This window comes from Anser anser (assembly GCF_964211835.1).
Source record: "Anser anser genome assembly, chromosome: 17".
Classification (NCBI taxonomy): Eukaryota; Metazoa; Chordata; class Aves; order Anseriformes; family Anatidae; genus Anser; species Anser anser.
Genome location: NC_139738.1, coordinates 1,923,345 through 1,950,550, shown reverse-complemented (window position 1 = coordinate 1,950,550; position 27,206 = coordinate 1,923,345). Strand labels below are relative to the sequence as shown.

Genomic DNA, 27,206 nt, shown 5'->3' with positions numbered 1-27,206 from the left:
CTACCCCACTACGTGTTTTTTTCAGCCCTTCCTGGCTCGACTACCTGAAAACTGCAGTGTTCAGAAATCCAGGCCATAGGTGTGACGGAGTGAATTACAGGTTTTGATGCTGCAAGGAGAACTAGCTCAGAATAGGTTTTACTTCCAAAAACTGCTTATTACACAACTTTTCATCTGTGTTATGCATTCTGTCTGTCTTCTTTTCTGAAAACTGCAAAGATTAACTTGTTGTGTCGTTCTGATCCTGACTTTGGGTATCTTCTCCCTGGCATATGAAAATGATTCAGTTTATTAGGAGGTGTGGTATTACTTAAGGCCTATTCATGCCATTCAGGCAGTCATGATTCTTTTCTGATTGTCTTGTTTGCTCCTTCTCCACAGCACTGTCACAACGCTGATATTAGCTTCTTAGAGGAAACGGAGCTTTGCAGAAGATAGGCTGCTAGGGTAAAAGGGTGTCAAAAGCAGTAATGCGAGCAGGCACAGCGAAGAGAGCGATAGCCATGTTCCCTTCCATTACCACCAGAATTAAAATGGAATAAAAGAGTCGTGCCGGGTTGCACGACTCCATCCTAGTATTCCTTAAAGATCTGCCATCCCCCAGGTGCCTGGTTCCTAAAGGCAGACAGAGGTTTGCCTGACAATTGCTGGTACAGACCCCATGCATTTTAGGACCACCTACAAATGGAGGTGAGGCGTCTGCATAGTCACACTCCAAGATACTTTTTGCTGTTGAACGTGGGCTGTTTGTAGTTTGTTAGATATTTCATGATACTTCACTGAAAGTAATTGTACAGCAAGGTACAACAACACATTTGACTTCTTAATTATAAAACTGGAAGGGGTGTCTGAAGCACAAAGAGGAAGAGCAAGCCAAGGGGGGGTTGCGTTTTGCTCTTAATGGCCTTAAAATAAGTAGCACGCGTTCTGGCGGAAAACAGCCTAAGCCTTGTATCTGTCTGTCTGCAGCTGTCCCAGGAGCAGCTGCAGATTTTGCTTCAACTCCTGCAAAAAGTGTAAACTATCCCCCCAAAATGTTTTTGCTTAAGCGAGGTGGAGCAGATGATGTGTCTCTCACTTCCAGGTTCTTACTCATAACTCTGCGAGCATATTGGACACTTGTTTATAGCACACGGCAGGGAGCAGAAAGGCAGCGTACAGGCGTACCGGCTGTGTTGCTGGGGCTGTAACGCCACGGAGTACTCAGCAAGGTGGTTGAGAGCTCAGCAGGATTGGATAAGTGGGGTAGGTAGCTTGGTTCTTAAGGCTAAGACCTGAGGTCCATCTGAACCTGTCCTTTTCGTTTTCCTCTATCGCCTCTCCCCCTTTTTGGTTAGGCACAAACATCTTCTGACTTTGGCCAATACAGATTTTCTCAGATGAACGTGGGTTCCCTGAAGACGTTGAACGGGCAGATCGATTTGTGGGTCTTTGGTGAAGAAAATCTGCCAATGAAGTATTTAAATTCTTCTCATCTCTAAATTAGAAAAGGAACTAAGATGAAATTATAGAGCCAGCTCTTGCTGGCTCCTCAACAGCCATTTCTCTTCCCAGGCTGGGAGGCCCAGGGGCGCAGGGTAGCCGGGAGGGCAGAGCAGTGAGCCTGCCACGGCTGCTGCTGGAAGGAGCGAGCTCTGCTGTCAGCACCCATTATGGGAAGATTGTGCATTAGGTCAGTAGTTCACTTTTTTGCCTGAAAAATGACACGGGCTGTTCTTGAACCTACAGAACATCGCATCAGTAATTTGTGTTCCTCCTGATCTCCAGCATGGTGCTGTTGATGGTTATGATACCATGTGAATTATTAGTATGACACTAAGACAATATCTTTCTCTATTTTGAAAACCTCTTTCACTTAACGGGCTTTCACCCCTGCTAGCCCCTTGCATCAGAGTATTTCTCCCTTCCCTGTCCCAGCAGCTGACCCCAGCCTGTGCTGTCTCCTTTCTGTGCACTTCTCCTGCAGCATCCAGCAGCCGCTGCCAGCCCAGCAGGGGTCTGGGATGCTGCAGGAGATGGAGTGGTTTCAGCAAGAGCACCGCTCTGCTGGCAAATGTGGGTTTTACTAGGGACCCTGGGCTAAATTTGAAAGATGCTCTGTGGCCTACAGTAAGCAACATGGGTTTTACAAAGATTTTGGAGCAGAGTCCGTTATCAGAGAATCCTGTAGGATTCTGGGACCTTTGAACAAGAGGTGTTGTCTTTAAAACTGATATAAAAGTTGCACAAAGCCAAAATATAGATGGATGAAGCTTCACAGCACTCCAGCCACACTGATTACGTTCTGGTGCGTGCACAAGCTGTTCCAAACCTTTCATTTGCTTTTGATAGAAAAGTGCAGAGCACCGTGCCATGACCTTAGGAGCCAGGTATCTAGGAGAATCAGGGAAATTGCAAATCGAATCTGTTCCAGATTAAGTCAAGACCAAATGGAGATTGATTTAAAAGTATATATATACTGTTGCCTTATCAGCAGTGCCAGAGGGAGAGGATTATTACCTGTGAGGAATTATTATAGGACAAGAAATGAATGGCTGCCTGGCAAGCTGGCAGATACTGGCTTTATTTATCTTTGCTCTTCTCAAGACTAGATGGTTAGCACAACAAAATCAAGGGAAATGTGTACGTCAAATTAAAACAAAACTATTTCTGTACTGGCTTTGCAACCCCATGGCATCATCAGATACAAGGGCAGAACGTCACTTTTCTGCAGGTGGTTGGATTTCCTGTTGACTGAGTAATAAATGTGTGGAAGGATCCTGAGGTTTGCTGATCTGATCGTGTTAGTCTTCATAACTATCTGTAAGCATTTGGCAATAAAACCTTTATTTGAAACTTCCCAACTCTTCATATGATAAAAGAATGGAGATTTTATTCTGTCTTAGCCACCTGCTGTTTCCTCCTGTGGTAAAGTACATTCGTAGCTATGGGAACAAAAACTGAAGAACTCTGACACCCACGTGTGCTGAAGTTGATTTATAGAAGGGCTTGAAGTGGTGCCATGAATTGTGAGGTATGGAACTCGCTGCCGTGGAGTTTGATGGCTCTCAGTGAGCGCTCGGTGCCATGCTGTCACAAGTTACTTAGAAGATCCGTGACGTTGTGGATGTTACGTTCCCCACTTAGTCTTAATTGCACAAAAGCAATTTAAAAAACAAAATAAACAAACAAAAACAAACCAAACCTGATGAATTGTGAACGCATTCAAATGCTTTTCTGATGCTTGTTCTGTGACCCTGTTCTAACTGCATAGTGAAACTTCCAGAGATAAAGTATTTTATTAAATAGGGATGACGTATGTTCAGAATCAGGATTTAGTTACTGTTTTCTAGGCTCACATTTGGGTAGTTAACATTAAAAATCAAAACTGAAACCGAAAAGCAACAAACTTTGATTGAAATTGAGTGGCTGATGAATTAATTAGCCTTTTTAAAGAAAGGCAAGATCATTTGTAACATTTACATGGATTATTTTCCAACACCCCAACAAATCAGATACAAATTTCATCACGTTTGTGCTCTTCTCAATGGATGTTGATTCATAGTCATCATTAATTTTCAAGCTGCCTCTCTTGCGGACTTCAAAATAATTGTCACATAGAAATCTGTTAGCTTTGAAAGATGAACTGTTACCTCCTGAATACTTATTTTCTTGCTGTTTTACTTTGAATAATGCTTCAGTTATTGAAAGCCAGGTGCCCTCGTGGGCACAGGAGAACTAAATGTGATGTCCCTCATAAATGTGTTTGTATCTGGAATGCACTGTAGGAAGAGTGGCTCCCGTGAGGATTTGATGTGTTCATTCGGAATATACACAGCTGCTACACGTACTTTGCCTTTAAAATATTCCAGTCTGATCTAGTTTTTGACTTGCTTTTGCTGAGGATTGGTGTATTTTAATAGCAAATAATTCACCAGTGCATAAAATGTGCACTGCTTTCTGGATAGGGACTTAGCACCGCTTATCCTGGAGTAACTGGTGCCTCAGCAGTCAAGCAGGCTGTGTCTGAAATGATCGTCTCGTTCAGGAGCTTGGAGGACGTCTGCCAAACCTCAGCCTGGTGCGCAGCGTATGGTTTTTTGTATGTAAAGTTTCATGGTGATGTGTGCAGTATCTTTGTGCCTCCTGCCCCGCCACTGTCTTGTGTGTTGTCAGCCTGGGTTTGCGTGGTGCGGGACGGCAGCGAGGGTCCTGGGTGTTTGCCCTGCGAAGCACGCATTAAAAATGCAGTGGACGCAACAGAAAGCAAACGAATGCAATGTGATGTAAATACAGGGTGCCCCAGGGGGCTCCTGCAGCAAACGCTCCTGAAGTGCACCTGAACCGGGTTGCTCTGGAGATGGCATCCCAGGGGATATACAGTTAGTGGTGAAAAAGAGTAAGCAAACGGGAATATTTTGCTGAGCATAGGCTCGGGCCAAATCCTGGAATTGTTTATTAGATGGCGAGGACAGCGGAATTCACGCCTAAAAGAAAGGTGTAGGGTTTTCGTGTCAGGTCCTGCAGACTATCGATCCGTCTGGAACGCTGACCGGTGCCTAAGGTGCGAAGATGAGATAGCATCGAGGCTGAGCAGGACAGTCTGGCTCTCACAACTGGAAACTATGAACGAGACCTGACATTTCTGCTGCGGAAAGCCTGAATCAGAGGAAAGGTAACTGTAAGCATTGCACAGCCACTCAGGTACTTCAGCAGACTGAGACTGGAGCCTGACGCTTGCAGGGCAGCACTGCGATGTCAAACGGCAGAAATGCATCGACCTCGCTTGCTGTGGTCGGCGTGGAGGGGCGAAGAAGAACAGCCGTGTCTGAGAGCTGCGGGGTGAAGGGCGGCAGCTTCTCCAGCAGCTGTGCTCTGCATTTTGAGCTGCGGACACATCCCTGTCATCCTGCTCCTTTGCATCAGTTTTCCTTATCTAAAGAAAACTACTTTTTCCATTCATTTGTCAGGCTTGTTTGTTTAGATTTCAAGTTCTCAAAGGCACAAATTGTCTTACCCTGTGTATTTCAATGGCACATAAGCAGGCAGGCGCTGTTCTGGTTGGGATTTCTTAGGCAGCACCCTCATACTTAGATGCACCTTGAGAATTCTCTCTAGAATTTAGGCAGACCTGAAGGCGTTGCTGTCTTGTGTCTGGGGACACAGCATGCAGTGATGTGCATCGCTTGCTGGCCATTTTCCCTAATTCTTCATTAATCTTCCCCTGCGAGTTAACGAGGGGAAATACATTGTCTTTGCCAAGAAAAGGAATCAGAAGTCTGAAGACAACAGCTTGCATATTTTTAATCGGCAACTGTAGACTTGATTTCTCAACCTAAGCAAGCATGGGAGTATACCTTAGCAGTATGTAGGATGCTGTTTGGACACAGGGGAGGCATTCAAACAAACAGGAGATTTTTTTTTTTCCTTCTCAAATGAAGTAGCTCCCCATTAATGTTGGTTGCCTACTGAATGAAAACCATCCCTAAGGAATTACAAGTGAGTTATCTTTTTTACTTATTTCCTAACATACCCAAGCATTTCCTTGAGTGCTTTTCTTTTTTTTTGAAGGAGTAAAACAAAATAGGTGCATGTATCCTATCTGAGAGAGGGGAAGCAAAGAGTTAATAAAAGATTATCCCAGGTGGCTGAACACTTGAGTTGCAGTGAAAGGCTGGTAACATTCATTTAGCTCCTGTGCTGGTTTCTACCTGTCAGCAGCTCCTGATACACTACTATACAGGGAATAAAAAATGAGCTTGCTCAGACCAGAAGCAGCAAGCATCCTTAGGAACTTTCTGATGTTGCATTAAAGACCAACCTGCAACGTTATTTTTTATTATTTAAAAGAGGCTTTGGAAATATCAGTGATGTACATATGGTCTTTGCTGCTTCCTCTGGTATTTTGTTCACTTGATTCTCTCACTGGAATATGGATGATGCAAGCACCATTAAATGCCTCAGCCCAGATAAAGGTAAGGAGAAATGTTATTTTAACCGCCTTAATATTACCTTAAACCACCTCTAGAGTGAGTTACACTATGGAGAAAAATAGAGTTAAGAGCTTTTTTTGGACGCTTGTTTTGTAATTCAAACTTAAACCCTTAAAACAAATACGTAGCAGTTTCTTAAGGCAGCCTTTTGCTGTACCATACCTTTGCCTCCTGTTACCTCCAAACCTTAAATAATACATGTATTTCCAATGGCTGCTGCTTCCTGCATGAGTGCAAAGAGGCACCAGGTATATTTATGTCCCTTTTCTGCTCGCTGAAGTAGCTAGCTGTCACCATAAAGAAAGGCTTTCTATTTTTAACTATAGACCTTCTGCTACCCACATTAGAAGAAAGAAAAGAGACTTCGTTATTATTGTGAGTCAGCTGTATTGTGTTTAATATGTGACTTGCTTCTAATTAGATAGCTTCTTTACACCCAGCAAATGAGTGCATAATATCAATTTGGATTGAAGTTGTCCCCGGTGGAGTTATACCGGGGATGAATTCAGTCCTCCAGTCCTCTCTGTGAACTGCCTCAGGCTCTTATAACTCTGCTGCAGAAGTTATCTGCAGCTGGAACTCGGAGGTCAAACCTCTGGCTTCTGAAGAAATTTGCAGTAATTCAAGACCAATTCTCTAAACCCTGCTTTTATTTATGAAAAGCTTTATCTTCTAGTTGATTTATTTAGGCAAATATTGGCGAAATCCTTAACTGCGGTATATTTTAATTTAATCAAGTGTCTACTTGCTTGTCTGTGCGCATTTTGTATTTTATGCCTATTAAGCTTGTGGTTTTGTGATAGTTACACAACAAGCCCTGTGACTCTGGTGTGTTGAGAAAAGCTGCTCCGTGTGTGCTGGGTGCTGTTCTTCCAACACCTGCACGGCTGGGGGAGAGCCGAGCCGTAACTGCCTCCCTGTGTTTTCAGCTAGTAGAGTACACCCTGACACGCTCGTGAGTATCCTGCTGTATCTGCTGGAGGACACACTCACTCAAGTTTGCTTTCCTTTTGTAATGTTTGCTTAAGGATCTTCACCAACGCTGTGCTGCTGCCAGGTGGTGTCGTTGTAAGCTGGGTGCTGGAAGCACGCTGAAAAGAAGTGGGGTGGCTTAAATGAACAGAGCTTCAAGGAGCTGAAGCTGCAGGCAAGACCTTTAATAGAGTTACTTTTTGAAGGGTGGCCTCCTTCCCACCATTCGTGGTCTCAAGAGGAGATGCGGTTCCCCTCTCACTTAGGTATGAAGCGGTGGTGGTGCAGCGTGGTTGCTCTACTTGGGGTGAAAGTGGTCTCCTCCTCCCCTGTACGAGGAGGCCTGTGTTTGTGGTGAGCTGGCATTTGGTTACGAAACATCTCTTCCCATTGCCTTAGTTGGATCTGGAGCTGAGATCTGACGTCTGTCTCCTGGAAAACACAAGTATTCTGCCTTCAGATCATCTGCTTGACATCAGGGTGACCTTATGAAAGCGACAGGATCCACATCATTTTAAAATTAGCTTACGTGTTGGTGGGTGACCGTATTGCATCACCCTGGGACGGCCTCAGTGCATTCATTGTCTGTTGGTGTTCCTATTTATGAAGGAGAGGAACAGCTCTTCTTTCATTGATTTAGCAAGAGATTTAGGTTAGATATAATTAGGTCTGGAAGATGAAAATGTGGCCAGAACTCAGCTGAAGAAGCTAATACATCCAGCCTTCTTTGCTCCACGTGCATGAGTGCAGTGGAGTGAGAGGAACAGTGCACATCGTATATTTGTTATGTAAAGGAAGGATCAGTGAACCAATTAGGTTAAAAAGGTTTATTTTTGTCTTTAGAAAACACTTCAAGCCTGATTTCTTACTGACTTGCACCTTGTGATGTCAATTGCACTCATAAAAAGCAATTGAAAGATGTTTCTGAAGCTTAGTTCTTGATTCGTGTCAGTGGAAGAGCTCATCAAGCCCACTTCTCACAAGCAGAAATGACGACACAGTCGTGCTTTGCAATAGAGATTTGAAATTTGCTGGAATGTGCCCTTGGCTTTCCTTATGCAGTCCTACCCGTTTGTTACTGAAGAAATAACATCAAGTAACTAACGTGAGTCTAAAAGTATTAAACACTGGGAAGTAGAAAATAGGGTTTCTTACTGAAAGTGCAGTGATTTGCCGTACTTCTCATTTAGAGAGGCATTTATCCAATTAATTAGAGGCCTTCATCATATGAAATGATGAACGTCCCGCTTCTAAGACACTTCTAACAGGGAACGTTTTAGTGGTGTGTTTAGCTGCCGTGAGTCCTTGTCTAACTCTAGGTATGTAAATTGGGAATTCTCAGTTGAGGAATTGCATTGTCCTTGGTATAAATCAAAAGCAGCTTCTATCTACGGCAAGGCATGTGAGAGGAAGGTGTTGCTACGGCTTGATGTACGTGCCAGTTCTTTTCAGGACTTCAGGAGGTGAATGTGAACCTAGCTCAGCTAGCAGGGGCGACTTTCTGGCTCAGGGACTTACAGAAGATGTTAAACAGCGCTGGCCTCTGCGGACCGAAAGCCGTTAGGTGGCAGAGCACAGCTCAGTTCTCTGGCATGACGTGGCCAGACACAGAGGGCGGGTGGGCCAGCCCTGTACACAGCAAAGTTCAGAAACACCATTAAATGTGGATCTCTGTAAAACGTTTTCCCAGGAGCCCGCTTTCAGAGGTGAGCCTGTAAGCCGGCTCCTTTCCAGCCTTGCAATGCCTGCTCGCCTCCTGGTTCTGCGCCCCGGGGGGAGCGAGGCTGGCAGGCTGCTTTGGGTCAGGAGGGAGGGGATAGAGAGACCACAGCTAAAAATAGAAATAACCTTTTCTATAAGAGCCCAGAAGCAATCACATCCTGTATCTTTGCCCTATCTACAGAGTCCAAGACTAAAAAACACCAGGCAATAAGCGGCGTTGCTGACCTGCAGCCCTGGGTGGCCCTCGGCTCGCCAGCCCTGTGCGGGTGCTCCCTGGGCACTGCTTTTCAGCTTCCCCCTTGGGAATTTCAGCGGGTGGTTCCTGCTTAAGGACAGAACATAATTATGATCATCTTCCAAGCCTGCAGAAGGACTTGCAATTAGTTTCTAAGATGTGCAGATGCTAGGTTCTGTAGAGTGATGTATTTTTGAAAGGAAGATGAGAAGCCGATGAGTGAACGTGCTTTCTCGATAATAGTCACAAATGTTAAAAATGTTTAAAACAAAAAATGAAATCAAACCAATCCCCCCCCCCCAAAAAAAAAAAAAAAAGCCCACAACTCCAAAGTAATTGGAGTGGAGCTTGAGGCAGGGATCTCACATGAAAGTGCATTTGCCTGATTTCAGCCTCCAGAAGGCCGTTAACCTCCACCCTGCGCAGCCTGCACTGCAGTAACAGCACCGCTGGAAATGTCAGTGCCCTCCGTCGCTCTAAAATCAGGTTTCTGTCTTCATGGCTCAGAGCACTTCACGCTCCTGTTCAGAAGAGGCCGACTGCGTGTTGTGAACTGTGGCGTATGTTCGGGTAACGTAGTGATTGCTTTGCCCGTTCTTTTCAGTTTAATGAGCAATCATGTTTTCTTACAAGGCAGGAACAAGAAAAAAAAGCTTTATTTTCTGAGAATAGCTAGTAGTTAATGAAAAGGATGTTGTCACCTCCCCACCACTCCTGCTAGTCCAAAGAAAATGTCCAAAACCATTTAAGGCCCTACGAAAGTGTTTCCTTGTTAACAAAGTTGAAAGCCAAAACGTGGCTCTGAGCTAAATCTCATTTTCTTCAAGTCAGTGCGATATTGAAACGTTAGATAAATAATTCTTGTTCGTCATGCCTGTCAGTAGAGGCTGGAGCTCTGCCATGGCCCCCGTGCCTGATCATCCTGATTCCCAGGAAGAAGTCACAAGGATGGGAGGCCGATACGTTCCTTTACTGAACTTGCTGGGCACAGGACTTCTGGGCTCTCAGGTCGTTTAAATACAAGCCATCTGCTTTCTCATTTTACACTGACGATTCTGATATCTGGCTTTCAGCAACGGATGGGCTGACCGAGGGGCTGCAGAGGAAGCTGGCCACTCTCACCGGTTTGGGAGAAGTTTGGGAGATAGAATGAACTCCTTGTGAAAATACATCTTGGTAGCAGGTCTTTTCTTAACGCCTCTCAGTCTGTCTGGTTTTCCTGCACCACCCTGCTTCGAATTCTGGATTCTTAAAGGTATTTTCTTAGAAGGTGCTCAATAATACTGATGGATATCTTCCCTCCCAACGTGCCTTAATCTCCCTTTCAGTGTTTATGACCCATGGCACTGAACAGATGGTAAAGTGCTGAAAGATCTTTAAATGTAAAGAGTTTAAGCTCTTACTTTAGTCAGTGTGTGGGTATTTTCTTGTAGCCAAAGGTTGGAAGCGATGGCTTTAGAGTAACATTAAGTCTATCTCCAGAAGAAACTTAAAATCTTTATTTTACGCTGACATTTGTCTACAGATGTACAAAATGTCATTATTACAGCTCTGCAAGAAAAAAAAATCAATTTTTTCCCATGAGCTCAAGAGAACCGAACACCATGGAGGGAGATGGGCTGGCTGCTGCGATTACACGGGTGTGGGTGTTGTTGACAAATACTTACTCACACAAATAAAATAAGAGATTTGGGGATCAGTTCATTTTAATAATGCAGATTTCTAAGGAGCATTGGAAGGCTCTGGATGTGTCCGTGGTTGCTGAGCCAAGGCAGCTGTGTCGGGGCTGGCCCCTCGGGATCCGTGGCCTCGCACACCTGAACAGAGAGGTATTTAGGTAACACCTGATAGCTCGGCTCCGTTCAGAGCCCGTGCCGAAACGCTGCGCTTTGAAGCACGCAGGGTGGGAAGCAGAAGGCAGTAAACAACCGTGCTTCCACCTGCTGCTGCGCAGCTTTAATCCCGGCGGTGGATTACTGCGCTTAGCGGGCTGCCCAGATGGCCTGGGCCGGCTGCCGCGGCCCCGTGCCCACGCCAAAGGTCAGTGGAGCGCTCCCCGGAGAGGCGAGGAGCCGGCCGCTCGCCTCGCTCGGGGTAGTGGCATGGGGCGGCCGCCGCTCTGAGCAGCCACGGGGAGCGTGGTTCTGACCCCGCACCCATCCCGGTTTTTCCTGCCTTGGAAGTCAGCGGCACCAGCCCACAGGGATTGTTTGGGGAATTCTTAATGCGGCCGATGCGGGGTTTAGTCAACTGATGAAAATAGAAATGTTGACAGATGTGGTGTGTGCGCCGGCAGAGTGTACTCGCTGCATCCCTCGTGCTGGGAGGCGGGTGGTCTTCACCCAGCGACGATGTCTGTGCCCCCTGTTGGGGTGTGTTGGGCTCGGAGCCATACCCCAGCTCAGGTGTTGGTCTAGGCTATGCTGAGTGATGTGCCTCTCGACCAGATGTTTGCTTTTGTTGTCGGCCTTCTGAAGCATCCCAGCACGTAGCGCTTCGGTGCCAGGAGCAGGCATACCAAGATGAAGATGAAGACCTCAGGCAGAGGTACCCAAGGTGCAGCGGTTCTGTGATTGCTGCAGGTTTTCCAGGCCTTTTGCCCGGTGTTTGCAGGAAGTACAACGGTGAGGAGAGAAGGAAGTGGGGAAAGAGCACCCGGATAAATGGCACCGCACCAGATGGCATCGGGAGCTTTTCTTTCCTCCTTTAATTTTAGTACTTCTGCTGTGGGATTGCAATCGTTTTCTTGTTACTCTGCGGCCGTTAGGAGGAAGATTTCCCTGGATGGGAAATAGCAATGCCTGTATTAGAGTCCGTATCTGTGTCACTAATTGCTGCCAGTGTGTCTCTAAGTATTTTAGAGTCAGCCCTTGTGATGAGGTCAGGTCGGTAATCTGGCGAAGTGGGTCTGTAGTGTGAAGCATGCCCGTGCGAGGCCAGGCGGAGTGTAGAGCTGTGAAGTGACAAGCCTAATCCGTGCGGATTTGCCGGTCAGTTACAGCACCAGGCTGCAATGTTCAATGTTCCGGCAGTCAATATACTGAACGTTAAAAACCAATTCATTACGTACACCTGAGGTATCTTTTATGCGAGCCTCAGTAGCTGGCCGAAGGAGAGCAGTTGGCTGTGCACGCTGAGACCTGACGTGCACCAGCTTCTTGCTGCACTCAGATCTGAATTTACCTCTCGTGTTGCTTCTCTTTCAGTGCCTTGTGCTTGAATCCTGGTGTGTAGGAGGCACTAGAGAGATCAGAGGCTGGACTAGGTATTGACATTTCCTTTACTGCAATTTTTAGTCTTTTCTACTCTAAGGACTACACCTGTTTCCCTATGTATTAAGCACTTTTTAATATGTTTCCCTTTCCTCAGCAGTAGACCATGCGTGTTGGAAAGGCATCCACCCGTCCTGGTGGGTTGCATTAATCATAAACCGATGGCTTGGTGAGGACGTTCATTTTACTCGCTTCCCTCTCCCAAACCATAGCTTTGGCAAGATGCTGTGTCTGTGTGATGGAGCCTGGCTCTCCTGCCACTGTTAACGTGAATAAGTTCTTTGACGAGGCCTTTGTCATTCCAGCATTGTTCTCCAGGTCTTCTGAATTCCCCTTTTAGCTAAGCCACGGGGCAGCCTGCAGGCTCGAACACTGTTGGTCTTCAAATCTTTGTGTGCCATGAAAACCCTTTGGTACGTTTGGAGAATAATAAGTTTTTAAAGTGCCACGGGGAAACGTCTTTCATCTGCACATTTTGTCAGGTGAGCAAGACTTTTCTGGGGATGTCAAGTGAGGCAAGAATAGAAACCCGTTTCAATAGGCTTATATCCTAAGTACTCGGCGCAGTATCTTAGGAGCTGGGAGAGGGATTAAGTCACGTTTAACCCTTTGTTATTTCCTGTTCCTTTCCCCCGCGGTTACCACTGTCCAGCCACAATCAGTACATAGAAGGGCTTGTTAGAACATTTCATTTTTCTCTGTTTGTGATCATCTTAACAGGCCTGAAGGATGGACTGATCGTGTCAGCTGAAAGGATTTACATTAACCTTCTCTTGGTAGGCCTCAGATTGCAAATCTGCCTTTAACTTGAGTGCCAGCTGCTGACGTTTTGTTGCATGTATAACCTGGAAGGCTGCAAGCAAGCTTTCTGATCAGGTTGCAGGAGGAAACAAAAGGAGCTAAACAAGCACAGTACTTCTGGTTTATTGCAGAAAGTTGCCTTAATTCTGTCTCCTTGTAACTGAGACCTTGGAGTTGAGTCGTATCTGCCCCCCTGTGAGGTACAACAGTGCCATCCTCCCTTTTTACCAGCAAAGTTCTCCTGTCTGCAGCAGGGAGGCTGCACACAGATACTTGCTGATTGAAGAAAGGCAGAGAAGTGTGTGGTGGAGCAGGTAATTAGGCTGACCTTTGTCAGGTCTCGTTCTGGCCCGTGCTAGACCTGGCTTCCTGCACCAGAGGGTTGGGATCTGCAGGGGCTCGTGCCTGTGGCGTAGCAGTTTGCAGCCCCCCGTTTACACGCGGCTCAGCGCTGCGCAGAAGGCGCTTCTCCTCCGATGGCAGGAGGGTGATGGGCTTGCAGTTGTCTCACCGAACTCCTCTTGAGAGAGACATTAGGGGTATGGAAGGCTATTTCCCCAGCGTTGGAACAAAGCTGAAAGCAACAGGGGTGTACACAGGCATGTTGCTGCCTTTGACCCTTAGCCCAGACCCGCTTTGTTTTTTCTTCAGGGTAAATCTCTGGCTGAGCTCTGCGGCCAGCCTAACATGCGACCGTCGGACACAGGTGGTGAAATAAACATCTTGTACTTGGGAGTCAGGCATCTCCACAATTAACTGCGATACAGCTTTCTCACACTGCGAAAGGAGGAGTGGGAAGCACTTAATGAGTATGTTTTAAACGGGCAATTTGTGCTCAGCTCGTCGAGCTAGAAGCATGTTGGGCTCCTTGTACAGATCACAGATGGCAAGAGCAATTGTATATTGTACTTAATGCAGATTAAGAGGTTGTGATAACATAAATGACAGATTTCTGTATCTGGAGTGTATTGGATGCATTTCAAAGGGAATGAGATAGTGACTTAGTGCTTTTTAAAAATTAATACTTACCTGCTTTTCTCTCTGCCAGTTTTCAAGTACTGTGTTCCTGGTTTCTGTGAGCAGCAGTTGTTCTGTACAGGGTAGCTGCCTGCCTTGTGTCCTAGGAGAGCATCCTCTATGGCGTTGTCTCAGTTTGCAGAGACATTTCTACACGGATTGTGAGATGGGAAGATGCCGCTAACTAAGGCAAAAAAAAAAAAAAAAGATTTTTTTTTTTTTAACCTTCTTATTTTTCTACAGCTGCAACATGTGTCACCTAAATCCCTTGACTGGATAGGGCAGAACACGGCTTTAGGATTAGTGCATACGGTGGATTTAGGATTTCAAGCAAACATGTTGCTGTGTTCCCAGCGTATCTAGTTTTTCCTGCCTGGAGAGAAGTATTCCTTCTTTTATCAGGCATGCCCATTAAAATATTGAGGAGAACCTTCTGAGAAAAGATGAAGATTTGTACAGTGATATTTTGAAGAGCTGGATGAGAAGAGGATGTGATCATTCTTTTGTTTCAGAACTGGAAAGAGAGAGACCGAAGAGCTTAAGCACCTCGACAGATTCACAGCGCAAGGCAAGGGTGACTTGGGAGGGCAGGGAGGGAATGGACTGTGCTGTTAACTTTGCACTTATTTACTGCGATGGATATTGCTGTTTGTTTCTGAAGAACAAGTAAAGCCACCAGCAAGAGTGGGACTTGCAAAGCCGTCAGTCGTCAGATGTCGGAGAGGGGTCCGGCCCGCTGTGGAGCCGCCGCTGCCAGGAGGAATCAGCATGGAGAAGGCAACAACTGTGAGCAGGTTCGGTGGCCTGGTGGCTGCTCAGCAGCTGGTAATGTAGCACAGGAAAAGAACGTCGTCGGGAGGCCTTTCTGTCCAGAAGTGGGTTCGTCTGCATGCCAGCTTGCCTCAGGGGCCTGCGTCCAGCCTGGGTCGTCTTTAAAATGCTGAACTGAAACCGACCCCATCCTCCAAGCTGGACACATGGGTATGTCACCCCGAATGAAAGTATTTTGCTGGTTTTTTAATAGTCTGTACCTGAACTAGGAGGCCTGAATTTATTGTGAAACTGCTCTGTAACAGCCTGAACAATACCACTGGAGTTTGGAAATCAACGATTATCCTGAAATGTTTTTTCCTGACACTATTCCTATACCATTACACTGAAAAAATTGCAACTACAGGACCTTGATCTCTGCTAAGGCCTGCAGTGCTTGTGTTCACTTCTGAAGCTGCCTTTTGTCTTAGAAATGGATGCTCCAAAAAGTCCCTTGCTTCAAAATAAGTTTTCGGTTGCCCGCCTGGCTGAAGAGTTTTTCTGGGTTGGCGGCAGCATCGTCGCTTCTCCTCGATGGAAAATCGGCCATCTTGGTAAGATGCAGGCTGAGCGCCTGCTGCTTAATTGCTCAAGACACTATCATCTGGAAGGCTTTTATGCTTAAGTCTTGTTTAGTGACAACTTGGTCTAGCACTGGTGGAGAGGAAAATAAGAACTTGAGACACAACCCCGGTCCCGTGTTATTTTATAGCATTTGATTCATTGCCAGGGCGCTTCTTGGTCTTCGAGAACCTCTCAGTTATGTTTCCGTTATTGTTTTATTTTTATTTCTCTGGAAATGTAGCTGCAGTGTTGTACCCTTTGGCTTGTGTGGACTTCTGAAATTTTCCATCCTCTCCCTCTCTCTCTGTACCCAGGAAGACAGGTTTGCCCTCTGGTCATAGTTGGAGAATTTGTACAACTCTTCACTCTGTTTTTTCGTGCAATATTTGTCTTGTTTTCCATCTTTGAAGTAAGCATTTGGAAGTATTCCTGTTGTCTTCTTCCATAGTAGGCCACTGAAGTCTTGTAAGGTTATTTTTATATATACTGGCATGTAGTTGCAATGTCCTTAAGCTTCACAACTGTCTGAGAAAGGTCACTTTTTGCTTCCTAGCAGAATTTCTTCTCCAAAGTTAATAAAAGCAGTACAGCTAGCTGGGAATGGTTAGAGAAATACTATATCTCCTGTTCCAGTAGATGGATTTTAATAAAAGTCTTCCTGTGACACTCGTGCCCAGTGAGGCCATCTGCAGTGGCCTCAGTCAGGAACACCTGTTGGGTTGGAAGCACTTTCTGTCCCACTTGTCACCACCAGATATTTTCTCAGCAAGACAGTTGCAGGCATAGACAGCTTAGAAACTAACGGGAACTTCTGCAGAGGCTCAGAGATGCCGCAGCGCTCCGTTTCTGCGTTTCCTCGATCCAGACGGCTGAGGGACTCCAGCTCAGGAGCGATGGAGGGCTGACAGGCTGACCTCAAATTAAGACTTCAATTCCAGCAGGATTTACAGGATCTCTTCCCTCATTAACGTCTCCTTTGGTAGGGGCTGTGCATTTTTGTGACGTGTTCAGTCTTGCATTCTCTCTGGTGTGCAGCAAAAACACGGTCCCAACCATTGCTGGCAGAATTATCCAGATACCTGTTCTTTCAAAGATATTGTGAGATTATTATGATACTTTTATTTTAATTTTTTGGCCAATTAAAAGAATATTAGAGAGTCCTGAAATTTAGTGAGTCTTGAGTCAGTGAGAGCAAGCAGAGGAGTGAAAGTTCTGGCACTAACACTAAGACAGTTGATTTAAAGGAGAGAAAAGACCTGCTCACAAGGCTTTAGGAATGCAAAAGTCTGTGTATAGACAGGAAACACCTTTGGCTGACTCTTGACTATGCCACTGCTGCGTGACAGTGTCCTGTTGTCTGGGGTGTTTTGGGTTGGTTGGGGGGTTTCTGTTGTTTGGTTGGGTTTTGATTTTTCTGTGTGTGTGTGTGTGTACTGGACCTTGGTCGTGAATCTTTTGACAAAGCTGATCCGTGTTTAAAAATACTCAAGTGACTCAATCCCTCTAACTTCTCTTCATTTTCACATGCTAAAGTACTCCCACACCTCCCCACACGTACACCAACTCCCCAAAACTCCAAAAGGACAATAATGCTACTGAACCATAAATAAGTAACAGAGGTTAGAACATCTTTCTAACAATACATGTGAAATGGGGCTTTTTTTCCATGTATCAGGATAAATTGTAGGGATTTATGATCTGTATAGTTCTGTTGTTTCTCATTACTTTGAAAATTTTAATAGTAACTATAAATGTTACTGTAAACTGTGAAAAACCACTCTGAATCTCTGCTGTATCAGTCCAGTGTCACTCAGAAGGAACACAAGAAAGGGAGCTCAGTACGCTAGGTTCCACTTTCTTGTGTCTGTATTTTGTCCAGACGCAAATTGAGGAGTGCAAATTGTGTGTCCAGCAAGGCTTCTACATATTGCAGCAGCTCAAATTAAGCACTTGGAATGGGAATGGAAGGGTATGTACCTTGTGCCAATTCTGACCTAGGACTTCATACTTATTAATATGAGAATGGAAACTTTTACGTTTACAGGTTAGTTCATGGATGCCAAGAGTCTGCTTGATTTCGTGATCACATCACATAACCTCTTCTAGCAGACAGTACAGGAAAGCTTACCCGTTGAACTGAATTGGTAATTGAGCAGCTTCTTGCTATGTTTTCTTCCTGTAAAGGTGATTTTAAGGGGAACAAGATCTGACTGACTGATATCACTTTATTTTCTTTTCAGTGGAAAGATGTATGAGTTCCATGCAAGCTGGCACCCAAATGATCAAGCTCCGTGGCAGTTCCAAGGGACTGGTCCGTTTCTATTACCTGGATGAGCACAAGTCATGTATTCGCTGGAGACCGTCTCGAAAGAATGAGAAAGCCAAAAGTGAGTGTCAGCCACAGAGCCTTTCTTCTGATCCCTCCTAAGATCTTGCCCTCTTTTAAACAAGCCAGCATGAAAGGTTCGGTGCAGGTGATCCAGTGAAACGTGCTTGGATTTAAAGAATGTATTTTATGATGATTAACAGTTGATGATTTACTTTCCCTATTCCAGAAGTATGACCTAGTGCAAAAGCATGAGAAAGCTGCATTTGTTTATGGCTTGTTCACACTTATTTCTTTACATTAAGTTGTCCATTATTTTTATTTCCAGTGCAGTGCAGCTAGGGTTTTGTTGTGCTTTGGGAAGAGGTGATGAGAGACAGTACTGGAAGTTGTGTATGAGGAGGTGTTGGTTCATTATGATCCCAGTAAGAAATGCTCTCAGACTGCAGTTATGAAGCTGTTTAAGATGCGTGAAACTGCACGGGCAAAGAAGCAGTACAGGGGAGATGGCATGTCTGGGTGTAACATCAGCTGAAAATTGGTTTGGGGAGAGGGCCTGTTACCGCTCTCTTCCTTGCAACTGCTAGTTACCTGCTTTCAGCATAGAGACGTTCAATAATGCAATCTTTGTTCTATTAGTAAGTTTTTCCTTTTAAACTCTAGCCATTTGTCTGTGTATAATATTGTGTCCAGCTGCACAGTAGCCATACCATAGCAAACAGATGTCTGTTCCTTATAATCTCCAGAGAACAATGGAACAAAGCAAAACAAAATTTGTCCCCTTTTTTTTTTAATTATTATTATGATTAGAATTTCTCTTCTCTCAGCTTGGGAACAGGAACATTACAAGAGAAATAAATTGTTCATGCAATTATAACATACCCAGTCTGTGAATGTTTATCATCTGCACATCTCTACATTAAACCAAAAAGTAGAAGAACTGGAATTTACTGATAAGATGAATCACTGTTCTGACCAACTGCAGTCTTTTTTTATGCTCTGTTTGACCTCTCGAAGAGGTAGAAATTTTGATCTTAGAGGGATGCATGGAACCGAATTCTCATCTGTTTTGTTCTTGTACCTAGGGAGGAAGTAAAGTGCCTGTCAGATAAAAGCACCCTGCCTGGACTGGGCATGCCTGATCCTCTCTGCCCTTAGCATGAATTAGAGCAGGGATGGTATTCACAGCGTGGTGGACTTTGACTGTGGCCCATTCTGAAGGAAATCTACAAGAAAATGGAAGCTAGAAATATTATCCTGTTGTATTAATTGCAGGTTGTTTCATGTCTCAGTTTTCTCAGGCTCAAGTAAAATCTGAATCTTACCTAAGCTAATTTTGTTATAGATGATTTTTCTCTTTGTTTGAATTGGAAGGTAGGCTCATTTGTTATGTTCATGGCTAGGCACCAGTGTGATTAAGAGAGATAACTTGCATCAAGACAAACAAAAAGGGATTTCTTTCTAGGACAGTCACACTGCAAGCCAGCCTTCATGGATATTCTCCGACAGTCACTAACGAGCTACACATTTTTGTCATTCTAGTTTCCATCGACTCTATTCAGGAGGTTTGCGAGGGGAAGCAATCAGAGATCTTTCAACGCTATGCTGATGGCAGTTTTGATCCGAACTGCTGCTTCAGCATCTACTATGGAGATCATATGGAATCTCTTGACCTGGTGTCTTCCAGCGGAGAGGAAGCACGCACCTGGATCACAGGGCTAAAGTATCTGATGGCAGGAATCAGTGATGAAGACAGCCTCGCAAAACGCCAAAGGACCAGAGACCAATATCCTTTCTATACTGCTTGAAAGAGTATCTCCCAGTGGCGGGGAACAATCAGCAGCATAGGGATTCCCTTAAGTATTTGTTTTACTAAAAACAAGCTCTAGGCTCAAAGCTTCAAAGTGGTTTCTGTTGCACTCCCTGTTTCCAGAGACAGAAGTCCTTGAAGAGGGTTGGTCTGGGAAAGAGAGTGGACTGAAAAAGGTGACTGGGCAAGAATGGACTGGAAAATGTACAGGTATATTCCTTCATCTGTTGCTCCCTGTGTAAAGTTGTCCCTTTTATTTGGTTGTACAAGACAAAATATGATGCAATGCTTCAATTTGCTCAGAATTGAATGTTCTGTGCAACGTTCTTAGTGTGGGTGAATAGCATGTGTTGAATAATGAGCGCAGCAAATCTAGAAACTGCTACAGATATAACACAAGTGGAATTATTTTGTGTGTTACCTTGAACTTTCTTTTATCCCTAGCCTCATTTACATGAAGAAATTCCTATATACATAATGTTCTGTAACATGCCTTGATATTCCGTTATGGTCCTTAACTCCAGTCCAATGTGGTTGAAGCAGACATTTGATGAAGCAGATAAAAATGGGGATGGCAGTCTGAGTATTAACGAAGTGCTCCAGCTGATGCACAAACTGAATGTGAACCTACCCCGACAAAAAGTCAAGCAAATGTTTAAGGTAAGAAATGAAAAGGTTGTGGTTTTTTTTTTTTTTTTTTTTTTTTTTTTCCTAAGAGAACAGTGCTTAAGCTGCTGGAGATTTAACATGAAGCCTTAATAGGAGAGATTGTAAATACCTCAGCAGCTGGTTCGTTTCCACGCTACTGAGAGATGCTATATTGTGCATTTGGTAAATTGAACAAAGTTCCAGAAACACGTCATAAATAAATTGTTATTCATAGAAAAAGGCATTATACCAGGTACTTTGTAGTGTTATATAACACAAAGACAGTGCAAACGTTGCTTTTTGCTGTATCTGTTGATCTGAAATTCAGTCACGTATCCTCCTCTGATTACATTCTCTCTAGTGAAGTATCCGGTATCCTCCAGTAACCGGTACTAATGAAACACCCTGTATGCAGTCTTCCATGCCTGTCATGCTTTTTACACTGCTAAAACCTATTTGTTTGACATTAGGTTTTCTGCTGGCCTTGACCCAGTTTGTTGTGCAACTGAACTGTGAAGTTCTGTGTGCTTTCAAAATCAAAAAGTCTGGTGTGTGAAGGACCCAAGCAGAAGTTGAATCAATAGTTCTCAGTGAACTACGATGGCTTCTGTGTCTGAGTCGGGAACATCTTAGCACAGTTTTCCAGCAGCTCTCTATTAAAAAAAATGTATTGGATGTGCTGTGAGAGATTGCTTTAGAGAGAACTAAATACTAGAATTTCAGTAGAACTGAAAGGAAGCAAACACATATCTGTCGATGGGATCTGGGTTTGTTGTTGTTTTGTTGGTTTTTTGAAGTCACAGTCTAAGTCTATCTAAGGCATTGTACGTAGCTGAATACATAATTTTGGCTTAATTATTTGAACGGTAGAGAGATGTTATAATCCCAATTCACAAAGTTGAAGCAGAAGTAAGTGAATTGCCCAAAGTCACACAAAGATCTGTGGCACAGCAAAGGTAATTCTGTTCTCTGCAGGTGCCTGAAGACTGAGCTGTCATTTATTTTAAACACTTATTGTGGTTGTACAGGTCCTCTGCAGTTTGCAATTGATCTAAGACTGATTAAAGGTTTCTGTAAAGTTTACACCTTCATTTTTACTTGCTATTGGGATGAATGGTTGTAATCTCTGCAGGAGTACTTGCTGATGTGTTATCTCCTGGTTGTTTCCACACCCAACTTTGTTACCTCCAGGGTGCGGGCTGTACCCTGTGGAAGAGTATGGGACGTGATGACATTGCAGCTATTTCAGTTTTTCTGATGCAATGTACGGACAGTGTGTACGTATCTTAAGAAACATAATGTACGTTTAGGTGCCTGAAGTCTCACAGATGGAAAGGCAACTGTTGGAGCACTGCTTCATGTTTACTACGAAGTCATGCTAATTTAGTGATCATGTGAATTTAAATAATTAGATCTGGGACACGTTCCAGGCTCAAAAGCCATTGAGAATTGTGCATGTAATGCCTGAGAAAAACAACGTTTTTTTGCCTGTTACTTTTTATTCCTTTTTTTCTTTCATACCAGCAAATTCTACACTTATGGATGTAGCTCAGTGAAGAAAGTAAATTAAAAACTCATTAAAATCAGTAGATTATAGTGACTCTCTTTCCAGTAGGAGCCATTAGGCTTGCTAACTTTTGACTAATTTTTCTATTAATCAAATAGAAGAAAGCAGGTAAAACTTTTCTGCATAAAAAAATTCACTCATTGTATGCTGTGTTCTGGCTTTACTGCTTGTAATCAATGATAACTATTATTCATATCAAGTGCTTCGGAAAACATATTAGCAAGGAAGAATGGATTTGCTTTGTCTCCGTGCAGTGCATAATTGAACTCAACTGGTCTCAGCTGAAGGCATAATTGCTATTTGATGGCTTAGAATCAGAATATTAAGCAGCTTTGAACTGAAAAATCAAATCTTCCTGTTAATGAAATAGCTACTCCAAGTATTTTAAGATTAAAAAGGGTATATTATACGTAGGCCCTTAAAAAAGTTACCTTGAATATTAATTTTCTAGTTAAAAATAAAAGTAAGTGGTTAAAAAGTCTTGCCATAATTACAATGGGAAAAGTGGATTTTATTAGCTAATTCTTGCTCACGAGCGCTTTCATATTTTCACGTGGGGCTCTTTTCTAAAGGAGCTCCACGATTCCTCATTCTTCCAGCCACATCCTCCGTAGCAATGGCAGTTTCAGCCTTGTAGCTGATAGAGGCTCTGAAACTGCTGAACTGGGAGGCTGGAGAGGGGACAAAATAGTGAGGTCCGTTGAGGTGAAAGAGGGGGGCAGGTGTGGGGCGTGCTTTGGGAACGAGGAGGCTGCATAAGGTTTTAAAAATCTCTCTGGGTCCATTAGAATAAATTGCAGGGCTGCAGTAATACTTTGTGTTTGGGCAAATAACTGTGAAATGCTGTTAGCAAACCAGGGCAGAACTGCGCTGTGAGGGCTGCTCAGCGTTGCTGTCCATGGTTGTGAGAGCTTAGCATCAGCCTTTTCCTCAGCTGATCTGCCTGCCCTTGCACGGCAGTACATGAAGGAAATTCAGTGAAAAATATGAAGATTTGGTCAGTAAGAAGGTGCCTTAATCTACTTTTAATTTTCTGGCCTGAAATGTGTTTTAACTTGTCTCCGGTGAGGCTGAGGAAAGCAAAATGCTGACAGCTCATTTACTGAGAGCACACGGGAATGCTGGCGAAGCGTTTTCAGAAAATATGCGAGTATTGGATATCCTGTTTGGGAAAGTTGCATCTTTCGTTTTCATACTTGTCCCCTGGCAGAATTTCCCATTCATTTTTTCATGCTTTTAGGAAATTTTGCAGATTGTTAGTTTACAGCCATGGATTTAACAGAGATCCTCCCAAATCCTGGAAATAAAATTCATTTTAGAATGAATGCGTTCTGATGATCCTAAGAAAATATGAATGGGTAAATCTGCCAGCCATATGCATGCTCCCTTCTGTGTTCCAGGGTACCCTACCCTGTCTTATTTCATTGCCACAGACAGAAGAAACCCTTCTGGGTGCCCTGTGGAACAAGAAAGACCTTAAAAGTGGTTTCTTGGCTCATGCACTACTGCATACATTTAAAAAGTTCAAAGGGGAAAGCGTTTGTATGACAAACATCAGTCTGTAAATCAGTCCGTCCTATCAGACCCTGCAGTGAGTAGCCATGCCAGGCAGCAACAACCTGCATTTAATTTCAGTGTTGCTTACCCTCGTGCAGGGGTTTGTTTATTTAAAGTTTGCTCGGGCTGCAGCTGGGCAGTCGGGGATCTCACTGCCGTGTTGCCGTGTGATGCAGGAGGCCGACACAGATGACAACCAAGGCATGCTGGGCTTTGATGAGTTCTGCACCTTCTACAAGATGATGTCAACACGACGTGATTTGTACTTGCTAATGCTCACCTACAGCAACCACAAGGACTACTTGGATGCGGACGATCTGAGGCGCTTTCTGGAGAATGAGCAGAAGGTAGGCCTGGCCCAGGAAAAGCACTGCAGTCCGCATGCCTGCCTGTCTGCTGGGCGTGCCTTGCCTTTCTAAAAGGCTGGGAACTTCAGTCATGTATGCGAACAGTGAGCAGCTACTTTTATTTTAGCAGCTTCAGTCTGGAGAGTGTGAATGTTAAAAATAGCCAGTTAGATGCCTCTTGGTTTTCACCTTGTAGGCTGGGAAGACTGTTTCTTGAATCTTCGTGCCCTCACTACTTCGTTCTTCTTGTAGGCTCTTTGATTGTGCCCAGAACTACAACGTCTGCAGTTTCTTTATTTCTCTTTTATTCTTTTAGGACAGTCATATCAATATCTTTCTCCAATGTTAAACGTCCTAGTGCAAAGATGTTGCTTCTGGCTCTGCTTTTGTCTTAGGGCACAGTCCATGATGAGACACTGAACTACGTTGTCACCCTTTCTCAGTTTGCAAAGTAGGAGATTATGTTCCCTGGAGCTGCTGAGAGGATTATTCATGTCTGGGGAAGTGTTTTGAGGATATGTAGTACTGCATATTAGGTTATCTCTTAGTGCTTTAACATTGCATGGCTGGAGTGAGTCTTAAAGACTCTCCTCATTGCACTGATCTTGATAGGAGTGGGAATCTTCGTAAACCAAGCTGCCTGGAAGTCTGACACACTTACTCCTATCCCAAATAGCCCTTGGTCAGAACAAGTTTGGTTTTTTTTTTCTCAAACATGGTAACTTGGGGGGCCAGAAAGTGGCAAAGCGTGTGGTATCTGTATTCTGAGAAATAAATGACTGATAAAGCCACATCTCCCTGGCAGTTATCATTTTAGATAGAGGAGTGTGTTTCTGTTTCATTGGTCAGTCGATCCTCCGCATGGCGAGAGGAAAATGAGAGCTAGCCAGAGGACACAAATCAGCTCAGCTAATCACTGACATGGATAGCACACGCCTCTAGGGTTTCTCTCCCTTGTCTAGTTCTGCCCTTTCTTATACAGTACATGCAGGGAAAACAAGTGTTCATTCTGTATGTTTGAAGCTGTACCAGATAAACAGAGCTTGCTTCAGAGCTTTTTCTTCTGAACCCAGCAAGCCTATAATGTATGGACAGATAAAGGGTTCGTTGGGTTTTATTGTGTTTTGTTCTTTCCTCATCTTTCACTTTTGTTTGTTAGGTTTTAAATTACTCCCAGAAAAGGCATTGATCTTGTAGCAAACACGTTGTGGTTTAATTCCCCCCCCCAAGCAAAAATTTCATGTTGCCAAAACCATCAACGTGGCCACTTGGCTCTGGTGTCCAGGGCTGTATTTTCATGTGTCGTGTAAAGCATCCGATGGAATGGATCTGCTTCATCGCTCAGGACAGGAACACTAAGTAATAGCAGGGATAATAATTTGATGACGAATCAACAGTAAATAGCAGGAATATTAAATAATACTGTTTATCTTCCAATGTTTTTATAATTCAACTTTAAAGTACTTATAAAAATACAGCTTATCATAAATGGCCTTTTTTTGTAAATGCTAACACTTACAAACATACATTTCCCATTGTACCCTTTTCTTTTTTTCAACTGAGCATGCAAAGAGACCTTGAACTTAGCAGATTTCCTCCAGCTTTCTGAGAGCAGTATGTCCTGATTTCCTTTCACCCTGCTAGTTAAAACTGATTTTTCTGCTCACTGCATAAAGATATGAGCTGTTTTCTTTTTTTCTTTTAAAGTAAAACTATTTTGGTAATGAAAATTTTGATAAGGCAAATCAATCATTAATTCTACAAAAGAAGAAATCCCATTGGTTTGTGACAGCGTGTTCAGTTTGGGTGCTCCGTGTGGCTAACAATGCTAATCAGATTTGACCTAGAAAGTAGACCTCTGTCCTTATTGGATGTGATCAGGCAGCTGCCAATAGGACAAAAACTTTTCACAAAGCAGTTTAGTTCTTATCTGACCTGACACTGACTGGCAGGAGTGAGAATCTCCCCTCCTAACTGGAAATCTTTAGTGCCACTATGGATAATCTGGCCAGTTGATAAACCGTATACAGAGAAAAGAGCTAGGAGAAGCTGTGATTACTAGTTAACACTCATTTTTGCTACTTCTACAGATGACAAATGTGACTAAAGAACACTGCTTGGAAATCATCAGCAAGTTTGAACCATGCCCAGAGAACAAGAAGGAGGGAGCTCTGGGGATTGATGGTAAGCTGGCTGGTGTAGCTGTTGAAGGAGAGGGTCAACAGTGTTTAAATTATTATGAGAATATCACATTTGTTTGGATAATAGGAAGTCATAGAATTTTATTATGTTGTACAGAGTAGTAGTTTGTTTTTTGTTGTTTTGTGTTTTTTTTTTTAATATCGTTCGCTGAGTTGAAATTGGAAGATTTTAGAGGGATGTATCTGGTGAAGCAGCAGTCATTACAGGTCGGCTGAAGCTGTGTGTGTCTTTATTTGTGCGTTTGGAAAATACAATAGAATTGAGTTTTATGATTCCTGCAGGTATTTTTGGAAATCCCTTAGACTTTAATAAGAGGAGCAGTCTGATCCCTTCCTTCAAACTGTGTTCGGCCACTGGAAACTGTCTCTAGGCAGCGCAATAGCGTACATCTTTCAACTCATTTCACTGAGGAGCGATGCCAGGATACGACCACAGATGTCAGGGGGCTTTTATTCACTATTCCACCTAATGTCCCACCATAATCCTTTGAATTGTAAACCTAAAGGTTTAGGTGAAGAAGGGATACAGATGAAGGGTGGATTAAATACAGACATGGTTTTTAGGAAAGTCAGAGTGGAGAATTGTACAAAACACCTGGAATGTTTTTGAAAGCAATAATCACAGTTGGTCTTTGTGACAGTTAGAATACTGTGGTTTTATTTACTTATTTTACTTGCCATGTTTGTGAATGTGTTGGTAAAATGTCAGGATGCATTTTTAGGCTGGTTTTAGGAAGGCTACAGCAACAAAAAGGACAAATTGTATTATTTATGGTATTGTTTATTTACAGGTTTCACCAATTACATGCGGAGTCCATCAGGGGACATATTCAACCCAGAACACTACCAAGTGAATCAGGACATGAGTTATCCTTTGAGTCACTATTTCATTACCTCTTCACATAATACCTACCTCATGGGAGATCAGCTGATGTCCCAGTCTAGGGTGGACATGTATGCGTGGGTGCTACAGTCTGGCTGTCGTTGTGTAGAAGGTAAAGATCAAAAAGGAATCATCACTACTCTCCATACTTTTGTTTCTCTTCTGTAAAGGAAGACTTGTGACCTCTGCAGAAGACTTAAGTCCCGTGGTCTTCCACAGATACTATTTGTTTGATGGGTGTCATTGTTTCTATTCTACAGTTGACTGCTGGGATGGGCCAGACGGGGAACCAATTGTCCATCATGGATACACTTTGACTTCCAAAATTCTCTTCAAAGATGTGATTGAAACTATCAACAAATATGCCTTTATCAAGAATGAGTATGTATACAGTCTGCCAACTTTTGCAATCAAGCTCTAAGCTGGAGTAATCTCAGGCATCCTTGTAAAGCAAATGATTGAAAATCTAACCTGTTCCTGCATATGACAGACAGGCATTAGA

General features: G+C 43.7%; 1 protein-coding gene across 11 annotated transcripts in view; it reads left to right on the top strand.

Moving 5' to 3' along the window:
• Nucleotides 1-27,206, top strand: part of PLCH2 (phospholipase C eta 2) — an 85,461-nt gene that overhangs the window by 35,069 nt on the left and 23,186 nt on the right. For all 11 annotated transcript variants that reach the window (XM_083802445.1, XM_083802442.1, XM_083802447.1 and 8 more), the window contains 7 exons: nucleotides 17,606-17,752; nucleotides 19,234-19,477; nucleotides 20,032-20,161; nucleotides 23,450-23,620; nucleotides 25,711-25,804; nucleotides 26,613-26,816; nucleotides 26,965-27,085. In XM_083802445.1, coding sequence (XP_083658571.1) covers nucleotides 17,606-17,752; nucleotides 19,234-19,477; nucleotides 20,032-20,161; nucleotides 23,450-23,620; nucleotides 25,711-25,804; nucleotides 26,613-26,816; nucleotides 26,965-27,085 — 1,111 coding nt within the window. The remainder of the gene's footprint in view (nucleotides 1-17,605; nucleotides 17,753-19,233; nucleotides 19,478-20,031; nucleotides 20,162-23,449; nucleotides 23,621-25,710; nucleotides 25,805-26,612; nucleotides 26,817-26,964; nucleotides 27,086-27,206) is intronic.